At 38.6% G+C, this 23,879-nt stretch overlaps 1 protein-coding gene across 2 annotated transcripts in view; it reads right to left on the bottom strand.

Moving 5' to 3' along the window:
* Positions 1–23,879, bottom strand: part of NME7 (NME/NM23 family member 7) — a 92,614-nt gene that overhangs the window by 22,582 nt on the left and 46,153 nt on the right. For both annotated transcript variants that reach the window (XM_027727567.2, XM_039388451.1), the window contains exons 8-10: positions 16,785–16,849; positions 15,871–15,939; positions 12,208–12,309 (exon numbers count right to left, since the gene is read on the bottom strand). In XM_027727567.2, the coding sequence (XP_027583368.1) occupies positions 12,208–12,309; positions 15,871–15,939; positions 16,785–16,849 (236 nt within the window). The remainder of the gene's footprint in view (positions 1–12,207; positions 12,310–15,870; positions 15,940–16,784; positions 16,850–23,879) is intronic.

Raw genomic sequence — 23,879 nt, 5'->3', positions numbered from 1 at the left:
AGCTCCTCTCCCCTTAGCACTGTGCATTTCACTTGGATTTTCAGGTTGTCTTCTGGTTGATGGCAAAATAGATCACTTACTGGCCATCCTGACAAGTTTCTCATCTTTAACTGAGCCATAAAGTTCTGTACTTGAAACAGCATGGCTGCAAAGGTTTGTTCAGCAAATGAAATTATCTGATCCAAATGTCAGTCAAATTTTCAATTGCAAGCCAGTAAGAAGTGCATCTGAGGCGCAACTCCTTCGAAAATCAAAGAGTCTTGCAACAGTAGCAGCAAGTACTCAAACCATAGTCTATTTTATTAAGAAAGCCTACTCTGGTCTGCGTGAAAAAAAAAAAAAATCCATCCGTTTTTCTGTTTATTTTAAAGTCAGTCAACCTCTGAACTGTATCTGTCTGAAGTCCTGTATTTTTGGAAGTTTTGTTAACGGACCTAAAATTATCTTCCATACTCCGGTGTTGGCAGTTTTTCGGAACCTCACAAGTCTGTACAAGTTGTTACACTGTCTCCTTCTCACCCTCCATCCCCTCAGGCACTTTGATTCTCTCTGTTTCACTCCCACGAATTCCCTGCCACTCCTCCTCTCTGGCAGCCCAAAGGTGCTGCACCAGCTCTCCACAGGTTCTCTTCTGTGGGCAGCAAGCGTGGCACATTTGCCAGCCTGAGATAGCATTTTCACTGGTCTTGGTGCTTCTGGTTGATGTTTAAGTGATTCTAATGATAACTGCCCTCCTCAGAAACTTATTCACTGTTGCACTTGCGTGCCTATCTGCCATTGCCACTGCTCTGAATTTAGGCAGCCACGCTCCTGAGTCAATATAAACTAGACTGGATGGTGAAGCCTTGAAGATAACTGACATATCAAATATAAGCTGCTTGCTAAATAGGAATAAAGATAAATATCTAGCTATCTATCTGGTCACATTATCTGGGTGACATTAGGGGTATTTACATTACTTGACAAGTTGGAAAAAGGAAGCATTTACAACCTAAAAGCAAGACATCTGAGCACACAGTGCAGCTGTAAATTTGATTATTAGTTGCTTTACTTTAAATTTTAAAGGTGAGATGGTCCTACTGATGCTTTTTCAGTGCCTTCAAGGCATCAGAATATCATCCATGTATTAATTCATCTGTAAAACAAGGATAAAAAAATACTAGGCAGTAAAGGATATTTTGGGATTTTATTAATTCATGTTAGCAAAATATCTGGAGAGCCTCCAGTGAATGTCACTATGAAGTTGCAAGACATTATTTTTAGTCTGCAGATATCTTGGCTGAGTTTTCCTCAATAAGAACAAGAATAATTATAAATTAACTTTTCCTCTGACATTTTTGAGATGTAATTCTTCACTTGCAAAAGCAGGCCAGGTATCTGAGCTTTACACTTTGCAAAGCAGAAAAAAATCCTTTGGAATTCTACTGAGACTTCCCTAGCTGAACCAACTTCAGACCATCCACTTCAACAGAAGACAAAGATGGATTGAAAGAAAAAATTCACAAGTGTGCTGCAAACCCAAGAGATCCATTTCATCTGATGCTTAGCATGGAACAGACATTTCCCTTCCATTCTGTGCCCTAAAGCCTATCCAATACAACCCTGGAGTCAGCAATGCTGCCATCTCCTCCTGCACAGTTGTGAGCAGCCCTGTTCTGATGGAAGGAATCCCACGTTTTTTGTGTTATAACTACTTTTTAAAAGCCCCTGCTCTGTTCAGGACTAGCTGTATTAGCCAGTGTGCCTATACATACTAACAGATGGTTGCTGGCCTGGAAAACTTCTATGAAGAGACACAAAGAGCAAAAAATAGTAGAATGGACCCCATTTTTTGGAGCATGAAACCAAGACAGTGAGACTAATTTCCCAGGGGCACAAAGAAATACACACTTCACAAGGATCACAAGTTCTCTGACTAACTTTTAGCTCAGATCTTTTGAATTCCAGACCAGTTCCTCAAATATTCCCTCTCCCTGATTTAATGCTGCTTTAATCCTTGTGTAGCAGTCTGATGACAAGCCACAGTCTGCAGAACTCAGGCCATGCCATGTCACCTATGGGAACTTGAGAGCTGCTAGGGGAACACGAAGAACTGCTGCTTGTCCACCCTCCACCCCGACCACGTTCTAGTCCCTTAATGTGGGAAGTCAATGGATGCACAGAAAGGGAAAACTTCTTACTAGGAGTATCTGAGGGAAGTCCCACGTGCATCCCATTGGATGCAGTCTATCATACTGTAAGTGAAAGAAGCTGATAAAAATTCAGCTCAGGTGGCCCTGCAGTGGAACAGAGAATGTCAGCCTGAATCAAACAGAACAGCAAGCCGCACCCCAAGTTATTTAGCAGCTTCTCAGAATTTGAATTAATCATTTTATATCCAGCTTTTAAAATGCCTTTGTTTAGCTAACAGTTCTATCCCCAGGCAATGACACCAGTGATACAGAATGAAAACTATTGCTGTAGTTGTTCTCATGGCTGTCAGCAATTGCAGAGGGAAGGATTTATAATAATAACAGTAACAACAAGAACAACAACAATAATAATAATACCCATCATCGTCATAAATGTAAAACCAGTCTACTTCTTTTTGTTACAGAAGGGAAGGCTGAGGCCACAGCATTTGTTTTCATCCACTTTGAAGCTTTAACTAATATCTGCAGAAAATAACTGCAGATACACTCTGGCCACAGCATGTATTTCTTGCATTACTACAATGGCATGCAAAGCACCTAGGGAATTTCAGTTCATACACACCCTGTTGCAATGTACAGTACAAGGATACCACCTATGCTACCTAGAAAGCCAACTGATCCCTCTTAGGGCAAACCAGTTTGAGAAACTGATAGATCTCCTTCCAGCAACGTTCAATTCCCCTCAGATCAATCTCTCTTGTATATCAATTTATCATCAAGCGTATATAAGACACACTGTGCTCTGCAGCTCCTTTTCTGTTTGGTTATTATTAGCTCTACCACCATGTTATTAACCAAGCAGAGCCTGAATAAGCAGTCCTCTGGGATAAGAATAAAAGAAAAAAAGTCACGCACTTCCAAGAATTGACTATTCATAACCTACTGGCTGAAAAACATGAAACCTTTTGGGACAGTTACAGTCAACTTCAGGATACTCAAGATCATGACATCATCATGGTTATATGGAAAAATGTCCTACTGCCCTTTTTCTACACCTTTATAACTTTCTCTATTGCACATTTTCATCAAGCACCTTTGTGCAGTGACTCTTGCTAATTGCTATCTACAGAGCTCTAGAAAAAGCCTGTTCACCTTTAAAGTTCTACCTTTATTACTTGACTAATATTTTTAAACTGAAATATTATTCATATTACTTCATAACTTGAAGTATATGTAACAGCACTACATAACCAGTATGTTCCAAACAGAAGTCAGGACAAATTTGAGTGAAGGACAAGGATATCTACAGTCAACAAAAACCTGAGTCAGGCATGTAAGCAAATGCTCTTAATCTATTCAAATCAAAGATTCAACAAACACACAAGGTCACTGTGACCAGAATGCTAAGAAACTAAAGAAGGAGAAAATATTGTTTAGTGCAGCAACAGTATAATTTTCTTTCCCAGACAGAGTGACCTCAGAACTTCCCATATTGTCTGGAAACACTGCTCCCTTTTCCCAAGGAAGAACTGAGCCTATAAAGCAATTTTTTTTCCCAAATGCTTCTTTTCTAGGACTTTACATATTCAAAAATACTGCTGTCCAAGGTAACAGAGTGATCTGCTGTCTGCTGTAACCAAGCAGAACACAAGGCAAGCAAAGAAAACAACCATGTACACTGAAATTAACCCAGAACCATCATGGTCTCAAAAAGGCTCTTACCTAGTGCCCTTTTGGACTGAATATACTAATGAATCTGTTCTCAGAAACCTCAGCAGCTACTGCAGAAGCTTAAATAGAGCAGTCCAAAGGAAGTAGGAAGGAGAAAAAAAACCCCTAGTAAAACAAAAAGACAGGGAATCACTAAGGAAAGTAGACATCTTCTGACTGCAGGAGGAGACTACAACCTAACAATTCTGATGACCAGCTCTTTGTATTGCTGACAAAGACTGTTTTCACAAGAGAGGGTGTACTCTTATATTTTAAAAGTATTAAAACCCTCCCATAGGCAAGGTAAATCACATTTTTAACCCAGTGTAGCTGTGAGAAAGATGCCCTAGAGAGAACCCTGTGGATTACCTTTGATCAGCCAAGCAGTGTAAAATTACATTGTGTATTTGTCTATACCAGGCTGGTATCACATGATCAGCTGATATGTTAGAAGCCTACCTATTTTTCTACAGCAGTGAGAAACAAAACTCTTCTTCTCAATCCATCTAAGATATGCTGGCAGAGATACAATAAAGAAATGGTATTTTAAAATGTATTAGCTAGTATTATTTAAAAAACAAACCAAGCAAATGCCAAAAGAAACTAGGTAAGCACTTCTAAAGCTTTGTGTGGTCACTTTTCAAATAAAATACGATCCATCGATATGAGATACTAAATCTGTGACACCACTCTAATGCACAGCATGTATTCAAAGCTTGGAGAGAACAAACCCAGGAAGATGCAATCCAAACAGGATGTGGAAGCATTCATTTTGCAAAACCAGACCTGCAGATGGGACAGCTATAACCAAAGCCCTGTGCAATCAGAAAAACCTCACTTCCTCAAGGCTGAATAGACAAATTTATGTAACTCAGAGCATGTATAAGAATCTTGTGTTCATCACAGATGCTTAAAATATCACTTCTTAATGACACCCACCTACTACTTTGGGATGCACTCAGTCTGAGTGCAAAGGGAGTCTTCATGATCTCTAAGCCAGTCTTTCAGTCTTCTTTCCCACCTACCTATAGATACAATTAGTCGTTGTGACTTCAGATTAGGTTACATGTCTTCATATGTCTGCAGAGCTCAGCGGTACAAAGGCCTTGACCAAAAACCTGAGTTTTCTTAAAAAGTAAATATTCTAATTGTGACTTAAACTCTTACAAAAACGGCTAGTCCTGTGATGCTTTGCAGAGAAAGGCCCAAAACACTAGCTCCAGGATACCCTGGCACATTAGCCATTTTGGAGAGCAGCTAGGAGGTCTCTCTGGTAGCACAGCAAGTCAAGGAAGATCAGTAACCAGTGCTGTAAATGCTTGTGGTACATTCCTGCTCTCCTTCAGTCTCTGGGCTCATGTTAAGCTTCACTCCTCTTGCTAAAATAGGATAAATTATTCCAGCCTGGAATCAGGCAAGAGGTACCCAGGAAGAATCAGTTCAAAGCCAGAGGCAGACTGACATAAGGTAAAGATGGGAATGCAGATGGGAGCCCTGAGGCTTCTGAAGTTGATGCTACTTTCCAGGAGGGCATACAGAATCTTTGACAAAATCTTGTTAACTTCCTAAAAATGACCGAAAATTGCAGTTAAGAAAGTGTCTTGTTGTCAGGTGATACTAAAATATCAGAGTGTCAGGTAGCAGAGGAAACTACAAAAAAAAAAAACCCTACATAGGCTAGAGGAGCTTTGGTAGCCAGCTAAGAAAAAAACAAAAAGCATTTTAGCAACTGGAAATTAGATGCAAATGTACTCTCAGCCTTCTCCCAGAGGTCACCAGCACCTTCTTTCCAGAGGATGAAAGCAGCAGACTCCTCCAGTATTATGCCTCTGTGGGTCTGGTAACAAACAATGCAGTATCTTTTACTATCTGCTTTACCAAATTACTGTAATTTGGGACCACTGAATCCAAGTCCAGTGACCTCACATCCAGGATTTATTTAGGCAGCAAAAGTTTCATTGTTGACACGTTCAAGTTCAGTAGCTCTGGAGCCTCAGACAAGGAGTGGCAGATAAAAGGGTTTTTTTCCAAACTGTAACCTTGCCAACACGCCTCAATCACATCGGATTCAAAGCAGAGTTTGGTCTCGAGGGCTCTGTCAGTATTTAGTCTCCTGATGGAGACTGTCAGTCACCACTAATAACAGCAATTTTCAACACACATGCACCTACCCATCAAGAATCAAAGCGAGCCTACAAGCTCCAGCTCCACATGACACTGAACAGCCATCATATGACAGCAACCTTCTGGCAATAACAAGTCACATTTAAAGCAAGCCACTTGCCAGCAAAAGGTTCCTCCACTACTGCTCTGATTTTTGTTCTAATCTCCGCACAAAGACACATTTCCTGAGGCTGAAGTCCCTTTTCCTATCAAAGGACTGCCCATAACCTGCAAAGGGTGGCTTGAAGAAAGAGCTCTAAGAAGGTCACATCAAAATAGGAACCAGTTCATGTAAATGTGCCCCTACAAAGCACACACACACACACACACACGGTTAAAGTAAACAGGGGAGCATTGGCAGGGTGTCAAGGGCTGGCAGACCTCTGCACCACCTATTCAGAAACAAAAGAAACATCAGGAGAACCTACTGAATTCCTGCCTGTAAAAATTAATTCTTGGATAGTTGACTCTCAGCTGCTCCCAGGGCTACACACAGGTTTGAGAGGAAGAAAAATATGATGTTTCTGTATCAGTCACATTTCTGGTGCAGCTAGCACAGACTCCATTCATTTTAAACCAGGGAAAGCAACTCACTGAGACAGGTATGGTGTTTGGCATCCACACAGATGCAGGCAAGAAGCTATAACACTTTTGGAGGTAAATTACAAATTGTACACCAACATATTTACATTCTAAACCAGTGGTGACAACTCACAGGTGCAGTCACACTACAGCTGTGGGTCATTAGAGCACAGTTATCTTAACGCTTCCTATCTTCTAGATCCCCTGCCTGTGCCCAGAGGGCTGACGTGGAACAAGACAGAAGTCCTGAACCCATAGAGACTTCGGGCTTTATGAATCAGTAGCATCAGCTCAAAAAAAATGGGCTGCACTAGAGGGAAGAATCTACCTCCACAGACACCCCTTCAGGCAAAAATTACTATTTCTCCCAACTAAGAGGCCTTGGCACTGTCTAGAACACTTTTTCACTAGACTTGTAGAGGCTGATGTGGAAATTAAAAACTGAAAGGACAGAGTCAGATGATTGACCCTAAATAACATCTAAGCAATTCAGTCATGCCTTCCCCATTGCTGGCTTAGACAGCAGGATATTATAACTGGTATTGATCGGTCTGTTTGCTACCCTAGCTGATAATGGTCTGGATCTGAATGAAAGTTTTTATTTTTATTACATGACTCAGACTATCTGAGCAGATAATCAATTATGTTAAAATCTTATTCATTAAAGAATTACATAGAAAAAAATCTTATTTCTCTTGAAACACATTATGTATTTCATTGTCAACACTCTTAGCAAGGCTCACTAGGTTATAGGGAGAATCCACATTAAAACAACTGTGAAGGTACTACCAGAAGATGAGTACTTGAAGCTCAAAAAATAATCTTTATATTCCTTTATATCTTCCACTGAACTATTCTCTACGTGATATAATGTTAAAATGTCATGCTGCTAAGTAGTTCTAGGAATGAACATTTTTGGCCTCGCATATAGAAGTTTTTCAGTGTTAGAGATTCACAGGAGGTCTATACAAACAAAAATCTTACAGGAACAGTGCTCTTTGGCTCATACTGTTATCCCTATTTAACTGATGTGATTAACTGAGGCAGAAACATATTGAACTTTCTGTCCAAGGTCACACAGTGAGGTCAGGAATGGAGCTAAAGCAGACTCCAGCTCTTTCAGTTCACTGTTTCGTTTTAAATCATCTAATCTCCCTTTCAGCTCTTTGATGCAAAAGTAAAAAAGACTGGTAATACACTGTTACCCATAAAATGCAAATCCCCAATGTAAAAAGAATGCAAGCCAGGATTTAAAGCAAGTGTATGAAAATCCCTTTTCAGCCCACTGGATGCAGAAATATTGCAGCACATCCCATCACTTTAATAATATCTCACACTTTAATAATATCTCACAACAGAAGGTACTTGAGTCACGTTTAATGTACTGCCAATCCCAACTAAAAGCTTTTAAGAATACTAAAAGTTATGCAATCAGTCAGGAATATGTAGCTGATGAAGACTCCTGAAATTGCATGTTCTAACCAACTTTTTAATTTGTGTATGAAGAAAGCTCAAAAGAAAAAATAAATGCAATATACCTAATTTCTACAGCATTTTACAATGGTCTTACAAATACTAAGTAACCATCTCAACGATTCCATCTCGACAAAAATTTTACCAGCAGCTATTTCAAGGCAGAAGCTGCATGAAGATGATGTGAAAACTGAAGCTCTAGCTTCAGACCAAAGTGTTAACAAAAAGCCTCCCAGTGCTCCAGAGGCCAAAAATATACAAATATCAATGCAAGCTCAAGCAGTGACACGATTTCCTGGCCACCATCACCCTGTCCCAAGGTTTTGCATTACAGACTTTGCATCCTGGTCCATATTAAAGAAAGTCAAATCAATGCAGATCAAATCAAATGCACGTTGCTTTTTTTTTTTTTACTGCACTTAAACAAAACCACTTTCTTGATAATGCACACTGTGCTACATTTACCCCTACCCCTCCAAGCACTTCCTTTCTTTACAATGAAGAAGAAATACAGCTTCATTTCTGTTGAATTTTTACTGCAGTTACTCACTCTCATTTCTAAGTGATACTGCATACTGAAAATTCAATTTGTGTTCTGTATTAATCCTATTTAATTAACTTTTTAAGTCCCCTTCTCAGCTTTCTAGAGCAGTTACTTCTTTACCACAGGTGCAATTTTTTTCTCTTGATGTCAGAACTGCACCAGTAGAAACAGAGTGAAATACACCCAGCACAAGACTCGTAATTTAACATCACACATAACAAGATTCAATGGTGTATTTTTAAAAAGGGCTTAAATGATTCAGATACACCATGAAAAGCATGGAACTCACACTCATTTCAGCAATCCCATTCCTATTTTAAATTTAAATATGTAAATAAAAGTCCTCAGCTGCTCATAGGATGTCAATATCAAACCTCATAGCTTCGGATGCACAGCAGAGCCTATGGGTGCCTCCCCTCCTTGAAAAGCTACAGCCTTGAGTAAAATTCCGAGATCTTTTTTTTTAAACAGCACTTATTAACCTTGCAAAGAAACCTTTTCAAGATGGGCATCAGTATGATTGCTGGCCTTTTATAGGGGTGCTGCAACAATAACTGAAGAGTAAATACTGGTTTATTATAGTAAATGTGAGAGAGCCTTCCATGCCTAAGGCCCACATATTAGCCACAGAAGTTCAGGACAGAGGAGAACAAGGCACAGACACCAAGAGCAAGTCACACAGGCAGTCTGGGACCTGGCTGTGAGAACAGCTAAGCCAGAGGCTGCACTCAAAGACAAGAACAAGCATCACAACTAATCTGAAAGACTACAGGAAAGGCCTCAGAAGAGACCACCAATGACACAAAAGAAGGAGCTGCACTCCAGGAGCCTAAGACAAGTACAACTGAAGATGCTGACAGTTCAACAGGAGCGCAGTGAGACAGTCAACCCCTCAGCAGGAAAGAGCCAATGTAGCAGAAGAACGCAAGCAGAAGCAAGATCTGCAGAAAAGCACATATCCTAGTGCATATACTACCTACCAGGGATAAATGTTCCACAAGCCTGCAATCTGTGACACAGCCCTTCAATCAGGTCACAGTAATTTGGAGAGTGAGCACACCCAGCACAGCTCCTTAGAGAGACGTATCTTTATCCCACTGCCTGCTTTCCTGATTTGATAGGCCATTCCTACACTACTACAAAGAGGCTCAAACCAGATTTTTGGTTATTTGTCCTCCCTACTACCACAGAGGAGGTTTTAATATAGTATTTATAAGCTGGTTTATAATGAAGGATATTTTTGGCAGAGAGCTTTACTGACCTGCAGTGCTAAAAAAATATTACCCTGTTATAGAAAATAGCCCAAAGTTCCACTTCATTTTTAGCATTGTACACTTGGTATAAATGGCTATCTTATTAAAACATAATCCTCAAAATAGAAGAATTCTAACTCTTTCTACAGCCCTATACACCCTGCAAAACCAAAAACGGACTGAAAGGGCTGCTAACATTCATACCTAGTTTAGATATCTGACTTGCCATAAAGTAATTATTACATTTGTTATGTATCTATGATATAATTAACAGCACATGTGATTTGGAGAGATTAATTATATAAGTCAAGTTCCAACACCTTTGCTCATTTCAAACATCACCTTGCCTTGAGAGTAATGTCATTGACAGTGATGTCAATGGCACTACTTGCCAAATAGGGTACTCTTTAACAGAAGCCAAGTGAGTCAAACAGGTACATTTTTGTAGTGAACTATACCTGTGTTTATAAACAGACTGCATACACATCAGGATCCAGCATATATAAACAATCAAACAAGTTACAGAGAGACTGAGGTCTCTCAATGATAATGCACTATTTGCATGACACTTAGATGTAGTTTAACCACTAGAATATCAAGTCCACTTTATCTTCATGGTCTGTATATAACCTGCTGGATAATGAAACTGCTGATATGGCTTCTGCTGTTGGTATTTGAGACAAATATTTTAACCACAAACTGCAGTTGTGAGCTTCTGTGACAATTCCAGTTGGGAATGACAAAAGCCACTGAGACACCCTAGCCCCTTCTTCCTCAAGGACAAGCTTCAACTTCCCTATCTGAAGAGACAGATAAATTTCAGGCAACGATCAACCTTGAAAGCAGTTGTACTTACTGTACATATGGTTTAAGTGCTTGGAGAATCAACTAATTTGCAGTTCTTACATAAAATAGTAGATAGAAATATATAACACAGCTGCCTGTCTTCCAAACATGCCACTAATGTAACTGCTATGAAACCAGTGTCCAAAACTCATTTTCACTTCCCAAGTCACACAGTTAGCCATTAAAAGGGAAACACAAACAGCATCAGTAGGTCACTAAAAAGAGATCTGGGAGACAGGAAATTAGGTCCCTCTGCTGTTTTCCTCTGCTGCCCAGAGGAGCCATCAGGTTATACATCCCTCAGATTCCTCAGCTCATCAACGGTTCCATACACACATGCTGTATGGCTATGACAGCCTTCCATGTGAGTAGTAAGGAAAAATAGTGTAATTCCCCTTGTATAGATACACTTGTCTTTCATAACCAAAATAACGTATCAGGCATTAAACAAGCAGACACATGAAAAGGGTACAATAGGCCCAAATAAAATGACTGCATCTTTGAAAGTTTTAAAGACCAGAAACCTTACACACGAAATTTGAAACAAAACTGAAACTACCACATTGTGTACATTACTACTAGCATCCTGCAGTTAAAAGATAAATGGCTTATGCTCTGCTTACAAGACGCTAAACCAGCAGAGAAACATTTGAATGTTACCAAATAGAAGAGGGGAAAAAAGGGCTGGATAATGCCTTTAACTTGTGCTTTCTGTAATGGAAACTCTGGATCTGAAGAAAAATATATGCTGAATAACTTGTTCTCCCTTCAAACACTCATCTGTGTGATTTTTTTTCCGTGAAAACTGGTAAATCCCCTCAGTCTACAACTAAAACATCGTAACCAGAAAAACATACAAAACTTGACCTCATTGGTTTCATCTTGATATTTCACCTCATGGTTCTTGTGTGATATAGTAGCCTGTTCAACAAAAATCTACAAACTTTTTGAGACAGCACCTATGCTTGTCTCCAAACTGCACACAGTATCACACATATCCAACTACTCACCTCAAGAAATGAAAAATAAAAGCTAGAAGCAAACAGGTATAAGAACTTTGACACCCTTTTTTTGTTTGCTTCCTTCAGAAAATGAAAGGAACCAATTCTCCTTTCAGAGTTTCATCCCAGGAGAAATGCCATAGACTGCAGTGGACTAACATTTGATTACACTGGCATCTACAAGCAATAATGGTTTGTTCCAGGGCTCTGAAGCCTTGTGTTAGAGTGTTTGTGAATATTTAACAGAGATTTTTGCTTAGCTAGCTTTCCTTTCACCTAAATATCATCACAGTATTTTATCATCTGGTTTAGGTAAGATCAGAAGTGTTGCTAAAAGATTTTCAAATTGGTCCACTAAGAGTAGTGTTTGACCTCCATAATAAGATAATACTCACGTTTCTAATGAATGCAGCAAGTATGTCGCAGCCATACCATACTTTGACATTTTAATTCACATAGCATAACATTTTTAAGCTTTCTTTATCACTCAAGAAAGTACTTACAGGATCAGAAGGACCACAGAAGTCTCTGAACACTTTTGGAGGCTCGGATGGTGTAATCTCCATTGCTATGCAAGGCCCTGAACACAACTCTGAAACCATCTCCTGGAAGAGAAGAAAGACAGAAACAAAGCTGAGCTTCTTTGGGTATTAGCAAGGGTTGGATTCCTGCCTAAAACAAAGTCTAAATTTACAGGATAGGAACACTTAAAAAAAAATTGGTGCACTTGGGAAAGCAAAGACACAAAACAAAGATACCATTAGTATTCACAACAAAAGAAATATTTTACATTTTGCTATTTGGTTTAGAAGGTGGAAATTGAGAAAAACCAGATATTCAGCTTCAACAGGATATAACAGTATTCACAATACTTTGATCTGGACCTGGATTTCATGGCAGTGCACCATAACTTGTCAAACTAGACTGAATCAATGGAATGCACTTTGCTGGGTTTTAAGCCTGAAAAATCACACTATATTTAGCCAGTTCCACAGGCAGCAATGTACTTTGCAGTGCTCCCTACAGGAAGCACAGTACATACCCTATATTTGTTTCCAAATATACACCCGTCCGATGGCTTTAAGCCACTAAAATGTCTCCCGGACTTTTGGTTCTCACAGTCTTTTTCTCACCTATTACTACAGAAGCCAAAACACAAGCCAACAGAACCTGTGCCTGTGGCACAACTTGCTAGGGAAAGGGTCCTTGATCTGGCAACATTCTTGGGGTGTACTATTACCACAGTCTTGGCTACACTGAAATAATCTGTTTCCCTGGAGCCTTGTGGAGAGTAAAGAGACATCATGAGTTCCACGTGGGTGATGAAGATGGGTCTTACTTTTCATAAGCTTAAATTAACTCTGGGCATTAGTGCCAATTTGGAGTTTGTTAATTAGAGGTATAGGTTTCACAAGCAGAAAGAATCTATTTTGATGTTCTAGTCTGACTTCCTTTTTTAAATCATGCCCTTATAATTGCATACTTGTCTAGAAATCTGGGCAGACAAGTTTTAAACAAATTAGGACAACTAAAGGAATCAAAACCAATGAGGAAAGAGGAAAGGAGAAAACACAAAAGAAAATAAGGGAGGATGAGTAAGGACAAGCAAGGTATTGCAATCATGTCCACCAGCCACAGGCACGTCAAGGATAAGCCATGGCAAAGAATAATAGCATACAGAGTGGACAGAAGAGCAGTAGGAAAAGAAAGACTAAGTCCTTCTCTGCCTTTTTTTGTGACAGAAACTAAATACACAAACACTCCAAGTCAAGCAACACTGTTCCAAAAAGTTTCTATCCCTATAGCAGATTCCATGCTGAGAACGTGTCTAATCTTCCCACTCTGAATTTTAGTCAAGTGCCTCTATCATCAGCCTGAGCCTAGGAAATCTAGGTAGAAATATTCCAGCGAGGACATGAAAGGAGTGCAGACTAATTTCATGCTCTACAACATGAATAAATATTTTAATTCAAAAACCTGTTATCACCAATAGATCCTCTGTTAAGAACAGGTCAAAGAGCAACAAATTTAATTCTGTTAAGAAACAGTAAATTGTCGCAAAGTCATTACTCAGCACAATTTCACTGAATTCCATCTTTTAAATAACTGGACAGTGGAGAAAAAACAGGCTTTTAACTTTAGTTGAATCAATTCTGCAACTCCTCTCTGCAAACTGTGGTTATTCTTCTTTCTCCTTTTTCTGTTGTTTCTGTATCAGCACTGACATCCCACCAGCAACAGCGAACGTGACCAAAGTTACCAGCACAAAGGCAGGTGGTACTATGTACTATGTCAGACAGACCTGGTCTAGCTTACACAGCCTCATGAAGTTCAGAGTTGAATTTAAATAGCAGACACTGCTTCTCTGGTAAGGCTCCCAGTTACAGCTAAATCAAATTTTCTTTAGCAAATAGTTTATTTGTCATACAGCATGGCCTGTGATCAGGCAAAACCATTCCTGGAGATGAATCAGGCTCAAGCATTTGTGATTAACAAAGTGAATTCTGAGCTGACCTAAAATAATCTCACTTCTTTTTACCCCATTTTTTATTCTGATTACAGCAGGAAATACAAAGCAAAACAGCACAATAAGTAATCAATAGTATGCAAAATCCCATGCAGGGGAGACCAACAAAGCAAACATTTTGGGCAGTTGTACAGCTTTCTCTTTTCACAAAGAAATACTTTAAATACAATATCAAGCCTTTATCTATCTGACTGACAAGAGGTAACTAGAGGAAATGGGAGTAGAGTTTTTTAAAAGGATTTCTGGATGCCAGTATCTTCTGTGCAGTTATTTTGGAATGATTAATAAAATTTAGATCAAAACAGATGGTTCTGAGTCACATATATAAGGTCATATTCTTTCTTCAATATCCTATTTTGCAACATACTTCTTCCTATTTGGCCTGCACTGGCAATATCCGTTGCTGTTCCCATGTGTGCCTTCTCTGGAAGTTCTCTTCAGCTGAGTCAATTCAGCACATACAGCTTGCAGGATGGAGCCCTAGCTTCTCACTTTTCTTGAAATCCCCTAAAACATATCTTATTTATTGACTTACCCTGTCTAAATGTCACTTTCCCTTCTGAGTAACTCTCCAATTAAATTATATAACTAACATTTGCAACATGTTAGAGGGTCAGAGATTGTATAAAAGAGCTGCAGAATATGGTAGAGAATTTCCAACTTGTTTCAAAGCAGAGACTTTTGCAGTAGCATGGGACTCTTCAGGCCCTGAAATAATTTCAGACATTTCCATATTTTAATTCTGCCACATATCTACAAGTATGCCTGTGCAATCTCCCTCTCGTCAAAAATAATGTTATAAGAGGAGACCTTAAGGGTATTCCCCAATCTGAGAGTGAACTAACAGTACTCCTAACCCACTTGAAACCTACAAACTCTGTTGAAGTAAGTTAGACTGAACAATAAAGGACGGGAAAAAAAAGAAAAATTTCATTATCAGAGTAATATCAGTAATTGTCTGGAGTAACATTAGTAAATATGTAGAAAATCTTTAATAATTTAACCATTTAAAAATTGAGGATAATTTGCATAGTACATATAGCATGGTAGTAGTAAAGTAAAAATTCCTATGAGTAAAATGAACCGAAATCCTCTGACAGAAAGTGATACAGAAATACAAGCTCATTTCCCTGTATTCCCATTGTTCTATTTGCAGTCAGAAAATTTTATGTGACCGTGTAACAAGGCATAACACTATAGAGAGTCTTAGATGTCCACTGGGATTACAGCATATCTTAAACTTCTTAAGTTTTCTGAAGATCTACAACAGTCAGAACAATAAATCAAAGAACAGGTCAAAGTGTCATTAGGAAAGCCTCAAATACAGCAGCCTCACTGTAAATAAAATAATAAATATATATTCTGGTCCACACCATGACTGTAATATCAAATCAAACAAAGATGCAGATGTGACAGATTTTACAAACTCCGTGGCTGAACAATTTTCATGAAAGGCTCTCCTTTGTGATGACATACATAGCCCCATTTTCAAGATTCACTAATTTATTTGAGAATAAAGTAGAACTAATAAATACCTTATTCATAAAATAAGTCAAATCACAATCCCAAGCAACAAAAAATGTGATAATTTCCTCATTTAAGCATACTCTGTTTTCAAACAGATTCTTCTTAAACTTACCAGGTATTCAGGGACAACACCTTTGTAAATCTCATAAAATTCTTCCGCATTTGGACGCTCCATGTTGAACTAAGAAAACCAAAATTTTAGCCAGGCTGCATTAAACAACAACAACAACAACAAGAGACAGACACCCCTTATTAATCAGCAAATATTCAGAATTCTCTTTTAATTATTACTAGGTAAAAGGAATGGCTTTACTGCTGCAATAGGGAGTTTGTCAAAAACTTAGTCAATGATGCCACAGATAACACAGCACACAATATCTTCTTCCATCTGAAATGTAAGTAGACAGCTTAGTGTACGCTTATCCCACTAAGACATGCAACATCTTTTTGTTGGCTAGTAAAGGAAAGGGGTTATTCTTTATTTGTAATGGGGATTTGAGTGATAGGAGAATTTCAGATCCTGAAATTTTTGCAAAAATTGAAAGGCAGGACTTACTGGACTACTCTTGGGAACAATCTCTGTGCCAAATTCCTTTAACTGCTGAGGGTGTTCAGGGTGTCAAAGTCCTTACAGTATCTTTAAAAGCATTCCCATAATCCATACTAAAAATATATTTTAAAAAATTAAGGAAGGATATTAACAATAGTTTCATTAATTTTAGCTAGTATATTTTGTAAAGGTATCTCAAATCGCTCCAGAAGAGACAGATATCCTTATCCCCCCATCTAACTATAGGGACTCAGATGGAGAGAGGAAAAGTGTCTTGGCTCAAGGTCACCGAGCAAATACCAACAGACCAGCTGATCAACTAAATAATAAAACACAAATATCACAAGGACAGTGCTGATCCCAAAACACTGCTAATCTGCACAACGGTTTTATACTGCAGGAAGACACCTGTGCAGTGCATAGAGCACTTCTCTAACTTCTGTTTATCATAAAAACAAACACAAAAGGAAACCTACCATCTGCAAAGCTGAGATCTGAAATCCTCCCTTGAGGATGGCTTTTATAATCTTTCCAGCAAGCCCTGAAGAAAGACGGAAAATACAGTATTCAATTTTAAAAGCAGAATTTACAACTAAAAGGTATACACTGCTTATTTTCAAACTGAAAAACCAGTGTTGGTGTAGTGCTGTGAAAGGAAGCAGAGAGCAGAGCTGAATTCACATACCCTATGTTCTGTATGAAGTGACATGCTCATCATTTCAAACAACTAAATTCCATGCAGCTGTTGAAAAGAATTTTTACCAAAACAAGGAAATTATTGAAGCCTCTGCTTGCCTCAGATCAACTGCAAAATACCCAGTTGCTGCAAGATCAAGATTCTTATTTTTAATGAAGATCCATTGGTAATACCAATGCTTAATCAGTAATCAAGTCAGAGCATAGGTTGTCTTTTTTTTATACAGTGTTCACCGGATTGTAGGTCCTACTTTAAGCCAGAAACAATGCAGGATGATAACAAATATTGCCAATAAACCAGCATAAGAGTTCATGTCTTCTACGGGAAAAACACATTAGTGCAAAATAACCTACTCCTTCTAAGTTTATAGCTCACAAATGTGCTATTGCTGATCATACTGCTTGCTTTATTCTCTCTAGAATGCATGCTCAAAGACTGAACGATGTTGTAAAACAAAACACTAAACTTCGCAGAACAAGAACCACTGATTTTCCACTGAATGTGTATTTTAGATTTGCCTGTGCTTACAAGATCAGGCCATTCTGAAGATTATGTCAGCCAAGCACAGTACTCTGTGTGAGTCAAATTCACAGAATCACTGTTTTTATAGAATGTAAATGCCTGTTCTCTAGTACACTTTGTGAGAAGCTAGAAATTTCTGGGCATTTATTCAGAACAGAATTAACCATAGAAGAATACCCAGTAACGAATGACAACAGCAGGATCTGACTCCTGGTCATTAAATCCTTTTATTAACTAGCCTTTAAATTGCAGGATATTTAGCACTATATAAATTTAGGAGATGAGAACAAAACAAAGCTAGTACCAAGGTTATAGCATGCTCAAGACACAGTCTGCTAATACCTGTGGCATAGGATTGGTGAGCTTCCTACTATATTAAAAGGTCAGTGGGAGTTCTCAATAAATGCAATGGATAGTTGGAGGGCTTTCAAAAACTGTATTTACAAATGAAAATGAAAAAACCTGTCCCTGAAGTATCTGCTACTATATTTTTACATTAAGGTTTATATAGAAAATCCTTCCCTACACAAACCAGTGCATATTTCTTCCAAAAATCTTCAAACTACTCAAGGGAACACCAGAGATTTTGGTACACACTCAGTCCATGCAGCTCTTTGGGCTCACAGAACATAGAAACATGTGGAGGCAGGTGTAGTTCCTGTCCCACTGTTCCACCATGGCTCCTGAGCACTGGTGAAAGGTTCCTTATAACACTCCTGTGAACTCAGGAAAAAAAATCACCATTTTTTCATGGTAAAAAAATAATAATTACAGTAGCAAAGGGACTTGGGCGGGTTTGCCCAGGAGATGCAAGACCATGTAAGAGAGAGAAACCAGAGATGTATTTTTTTTTTGTCCACCCTGCTGGAAAGGCTGAGCAGCTCAAATGCTTTCACACAGGTTGCACTGAGGCACTGAGCCTACTGTCTTGATTTCAGAGATGAATGGCCAGTTTATAAAGAGATTAAGTGACTAACTGGGAATCATTCAGGAAATTAATAAATATTATGTGACAGAGCATAAACATTTTCTCATTCTCAAAATTCAGAGACAATATATGAGTCATCTGCTTCACCAGAAAACAACAAATGTGAAGAAAGGGCACTGGCAGACAAATGGTCACTGCCACTTGCAGGGAAAAAGCTATGAGGAATGTATGAGAAAGCCAGAGAAAAAGCTATGAGGAATGTATGAGAAAGCTGCTTTGCCTGACAGATGTCCATTTTGCACTTTCTCAGTCAAGAATGGGCCACTCACAAAGGCACTCACAGCCCACGAGTATCTAATTAAAATTAATTATAAGGTTCTGGGGTACTGTGGAGATCTGCTTCTTACAAAATTTTGTCTTCAGCAGTTTTATGAGCTGTAAGCAAAATCCATGTTTTAGAGAAAGAAAGGGGGACTCAAATATTCAGCTTTCTGGGCTGTTTCTCTACTGAAGTCACTAAGACATGTATTTTCTGTAGAGAGGAGATAGGCTCCTTTAATGACAGAAAAAAGTAGGAACGTATTTTGGATAAAAGGCCTTTAATGCAAGGTTTCTTTAATAACTAACTGTGATAAACCTACCAAGATTTTCCTCTACATTGTATTTCTGAGTTCACTTTCACTCACCAGAGCAACAGAGCACTTTGTTGCTCCAAACAGATTGGCCATGCCTGCAACACCCAAAAGGCTTAACCAAAGGGCTTATTGTCAACATTGTAGACAGACAGATGCCTCACCAAAAAAATTCAAAGTGCCTTGAGGAACAGGCATCTTTCATTTATGTCTGCAAAGCAGGATGTTAGCTCCACTTCCCAGATGCAGGAATTGAGGCAGAGGATAAGCAAGTTGCCAGTGGCAGCACTAATCTACAAATCCAGTGACTTGGCCTCCCTTGCCCCAGTGTAGGCAATACACATATCACTTCTCCTAGGGACACTTTCCTTTCAAATTTTACCTGAACCAAAATAGAAACAAAAAGCATAAAGGCAATCCCCAAGCAACAGAAGAGTGGAAGCTCAATGCTCAGCCTGGGATCTGTTTCAGGCTTTAAGCCAGTTCCATGACTGAAATGGGATGTATCTTTTCCTTTGTGGGTAGATAAGGCTAAGGAAAAGACAAACTAATTAGAGAGCCATTTCAGCAGCTTCCAATAATTCTTTTTGACTTTAAAATCCAAATCTGTAGTGAAAAACCAACTTTCTAAGGACCCTTCAAACAGGGTCAGTGTATGTTTAAAATGTGATTACACTAAGAACCCAAATCAAAGCTGCAGATTAGGCACCAGTTATGATGACTTTTCAGTCCCAAAGCACAAAAGAATCAAAAGCATTACTAAATACAACTGGGGGAATTTAATACTAATCCAAAAAAACAAGAAAGTGAGAGGGAGAAAAGGAGAGCAGGCACACACTTTATGTCTTCTGGGTAGCATTATGTTACTACACACCTAACACAGGACAGATAATCTTCCGACATATTTTAATCAGTTAAAATGCTAAGGTACCAAGATCTCCTCAGGTACATTTATCTTCTACAGTTTGTTGCTTTACAATACAAAGTATTTGAAAATTGTCTTTCACTAAGAAACAGAAAATAGCAGGGAAGACATCAGACTGAAAAATGTTACAACTGTTTGCAGAATTATGGCTTGGGATAAAATAAAACAGTTAATAAAGGTCACTTTTAACCTAATATCACTTTAATCAATGAGAGGTAACAGCTGGGCTATTGGGGCTCTTCAGTCCCAGTGCACAACGAACCACCAGCCCTACAAACAGGAATGTTACATTCTCTTCCATTTGTTCTTGGCCAGTTTCCCAATTTAACCATTCCAGTATTAAAAGCTTATTAGGCAAGACAGCAGACTGCCTTCAAAGCAAGGCAAGAACTAGCTTCCTCATCTCAACCTCCATATGTCATGTTTTTAAACCCTTCCAATACTTAAAAATAATTCTCTGGAACAACAACAGTTTTTTCTTACAGGAATACACAAACTTCCATGACTGATCAGATCGATGATCCACCTGATCCAGTAACACATTTCTAAAAGTAACCAGAACCAGGTGCTTAATGTAGCACTATAAGTAGCAATTTCATTTCATGTCTATTTTTGACATTTTAAAATGCAATTTTGCTTCACAGTATAATGAAATTATCTGATTCTTTATGGCCAAGTATTAAGGTCCTGTCCCAAAACTCCTGCTAATCATGATCAGGTTTAACTCCAAGCAAAGTCCTTTTTGAATTCCAGAAGACGGAAAAGCGGGATTTAGAGTTGGGCCCTCCTGCAATGTATTTCAGTTGAAGTTCTCACTAATCTTTGTTTCAGATAACATTGAAAAACACTGTGCAGTAAGAAAACGACAGATGTCCTTCTCATAAGGTGCACTTCTTCCTATCAGTTGGTCAATTCATTCCCTGAAAAACAAGATTTATCTTTTGCCCTTTCTATTTAGGAATAACTCGGCTCTAGGCATTCTTACTATGCAACATAAACACACCATTTCCAGACCCCCCAAAAGTTTGATCAGAGTGATAACCTACAACTATTGATCTCCCAGCTCCACTGTGAAAAAGGACGTGCAGTCATTTTTGTATCTGTGCTCTGGAGCACCAAGTGAGTCATGGAGGGTCTTCTGAGTGACAGACACCGGGCCAACAATGCAGAAGAGGAGCTCAAAAGCTACTCAGGCTAACCATAAAGATCTAAAAAAAAAGACAAGTAGATACAGACAGAAGATGAAGAGGAGCATGTGAGGAAATGGTAAGAGAATATCATTTATAGTGACAGAATCCAAGAATTTCCATCACTCCTCATTTCTGTCTAGGCTTTGGTATTAAAGGAGAACCTCAAGAAGTTTGAAGGGCAGCTTTACAAATACTCATGGACAACCCTATCAACACTGCAGCACTGGTGAAAATCTTCACAAACAAAATTCACTTGAAAACGCTAAAAGGTAACAGAGTGAAGGCAAAAGATATCACCACTGTTTTACTGAAGAATAGAAGTCAGCATTTTGCTAGCACAAGAAAAATTATGCAGATAGTAAATCTTAGGAGGTCTTGAAGCCAAAACAACAGAGCATATGATGCAACTGAGAGCGGGAACTGATAGAAAGAGTCAAAGGGGGTGAAAGGTTCAAAGGCTTAATCCCAGCTGCAACTTTCTGAACTGCTATGAACAAGGTAAGACCACACTTGTGGATGCCAGACAGGGCATTAAGATGCAGAATGATGAAAATCTGTAGGGGAAAAAAAGGTATTCTGGGAATTCTTGCATGGGAACAGATGAGAAGAGTCACACAACATTCAGATACAAAGGTGCGTACTGAAATTCAAGTCAAAGGTCATGGCCAGGCTACAGAAAGTATCCAGCTATTTGGCTGGATACCATTGGTATCCATGCACCAGCGTGTGCCATTTGAGATGGGAATCTGAAGAAGAAAGATTAAGAAGGAAAGATCAATATCTCTGCAATAGTTATGCTGAACTCAAACTGATGGTTGTATATCTACAAAAAAACAGAAAGACTTAGGTTTGTCTTTGTTCTTGTGTTAAGAGAAAGTTTGAAAAGAAATATCCAGCTTGTTTTGCTCTTTCTTTCAAGATGTTCATTACTTTGTACTCCTTTATCACATCTACTCTGATTTAATTTTTTTCACTTAAGAAGATTACGGTCAATCACTCCGGTCAGAAGAATGTTTCTATGCCTATAACAACTTTCATTCACTTTTGCTTATTTCTTGAGAGTGAAAAAAACTAAACATGATATTTTAGCTGAGGCTGCACCACTGGATTATATGGTGGCATTCAGTATTGTAATTCAAACCACTCACGTACATAATAACATTTCTTTCTTTTTTTATCTGGTTATCCCTACTGAACACCAAGCATGGGACAATGGTTAGAGTTACAGAGAGGAAGTGGTTAAAATTATGCCTTGGAGTGTGCATTAGCCCATAATTATAAATGATAACTTTAATCTACTATTGCACTGTCAATTAACTTAACTGTGGAGGTTAAAACCCTCATGAGATGCCCTATAATCTGTTCCAGCCTTTACCAATTTTATATTCCACTTCCTGTGGAAGGTTTGCCAACTCACTGTCCTAGATCAATAGTAAATGTTCTGCAAGCTCTATAATTTATTTTTGACTTGGTAAAAGACTATCACATATTCCTACATTCTGTGTCTTGTCTGTTTTCAGATCCAGTACCTTGCCCTTTTCCTTACACTCTGATTTGAAAAGGGCAGTAACAGAAGAGATTTCAACATATTTATTTTCTTCTGCAAGGTACAGTGAGTTAGACTGTGCGTAGCTGCATTTTTTTCATTTTTCTAAAACATTTTCAAAAATTTCTGGTAAATTCTGGTTCTGTTAAATCACCAGACATCAGGCCAGTGATAAACTATGAAGTTTTCCTTCATACTTTGATTAAATCTTTTTTCATCTAAATTAGTAAATATGCACATATTTTGTAAATTTACTTCTAGAAAGCTGTATATCCCTGTCTTATCTATTCCAGGTTAAATAAATTAAACCCTTCAAGTTTTCACTGTCTAAATCTCTAATTGTTTTTGCTCTCAGTTGATTATGTTATTTTTGAAACAGAGAGCCCAGAACTGGACATGACGCACAAGTTGGACTCTCACAAGTACTGAGCAGGACTAGTGGGTCCAACATTGTGAACGCTGATTTTGCTGATGTTACATCACTATTCCAACCATTTCTCTACAGACTTTTCACTGATACCCCGCCAGTTCTTCTCTACTTTATATCTGTGCATTTATTTTCCCTTCTCCATGGTAGTACTATGCAGTTTATATTCAGTTTCATCATCTTCACATCGCTTCACTTCTGCAGTTCATCAGGAATGTTCTGAATTCTAATCACATCCTTCAAAATTGCAGTAGGCACTTGGCACCATCTGTGAACACTGCAAGCTTGCTCTGTCCTTCCCCATCCAAGCCATTAGTGACAATATTGACAAGAACTGGCCCCTAGATGGGTGACGAGACTTCATTTGTAAAGCCCTTTTAATTTTAATTTTTTAATGCCCATGTCCAGTCCAACATTCAGGGAAACATTTATGGCTATGCTGCACAGATTTAAACGTACAATTACTTCACTAAAGGAAAATTCTGGTTTCCTAACAGCAAAGAACTTTGACGAAGGCACTGATACTCAAGTGAATTAGGCTATCTGGCTCTGTTTTACCTTCCTTTACAGAAAACATACTTAGAGAATGCAGAGATCAGCAAAGCTTATTCTCTTTCAAAAAAGACACGTTGGTCGATGTCCATCATATCATCACTGAGTGATTTAAATGAAATTATAGAGTTCTGATTCATCAGTTTCCTTGA

The sequence above is a fragment of the Pipra filicauda genome, unplaced genomic scaffold, assembly GCF_003945595.2.
Source record: "Pipra filicauda isolate LSUMZ 115617 unplaced genomic scaffold, ASM394559v2 scaffold64_size3178608_pilon, whole genome shotgun sequence".
Lineage (NCBI taxonomy): Eukaryota > Metazoa > Chordata > Aves > Passeriformes > Pipridae > Pipra > Pipra filicauda.
The sequence above is the reverse complement of the archived record's forward strand: the minus strand, read 5'-3'. Positions and strand labels throughout refer to the sequence as shown.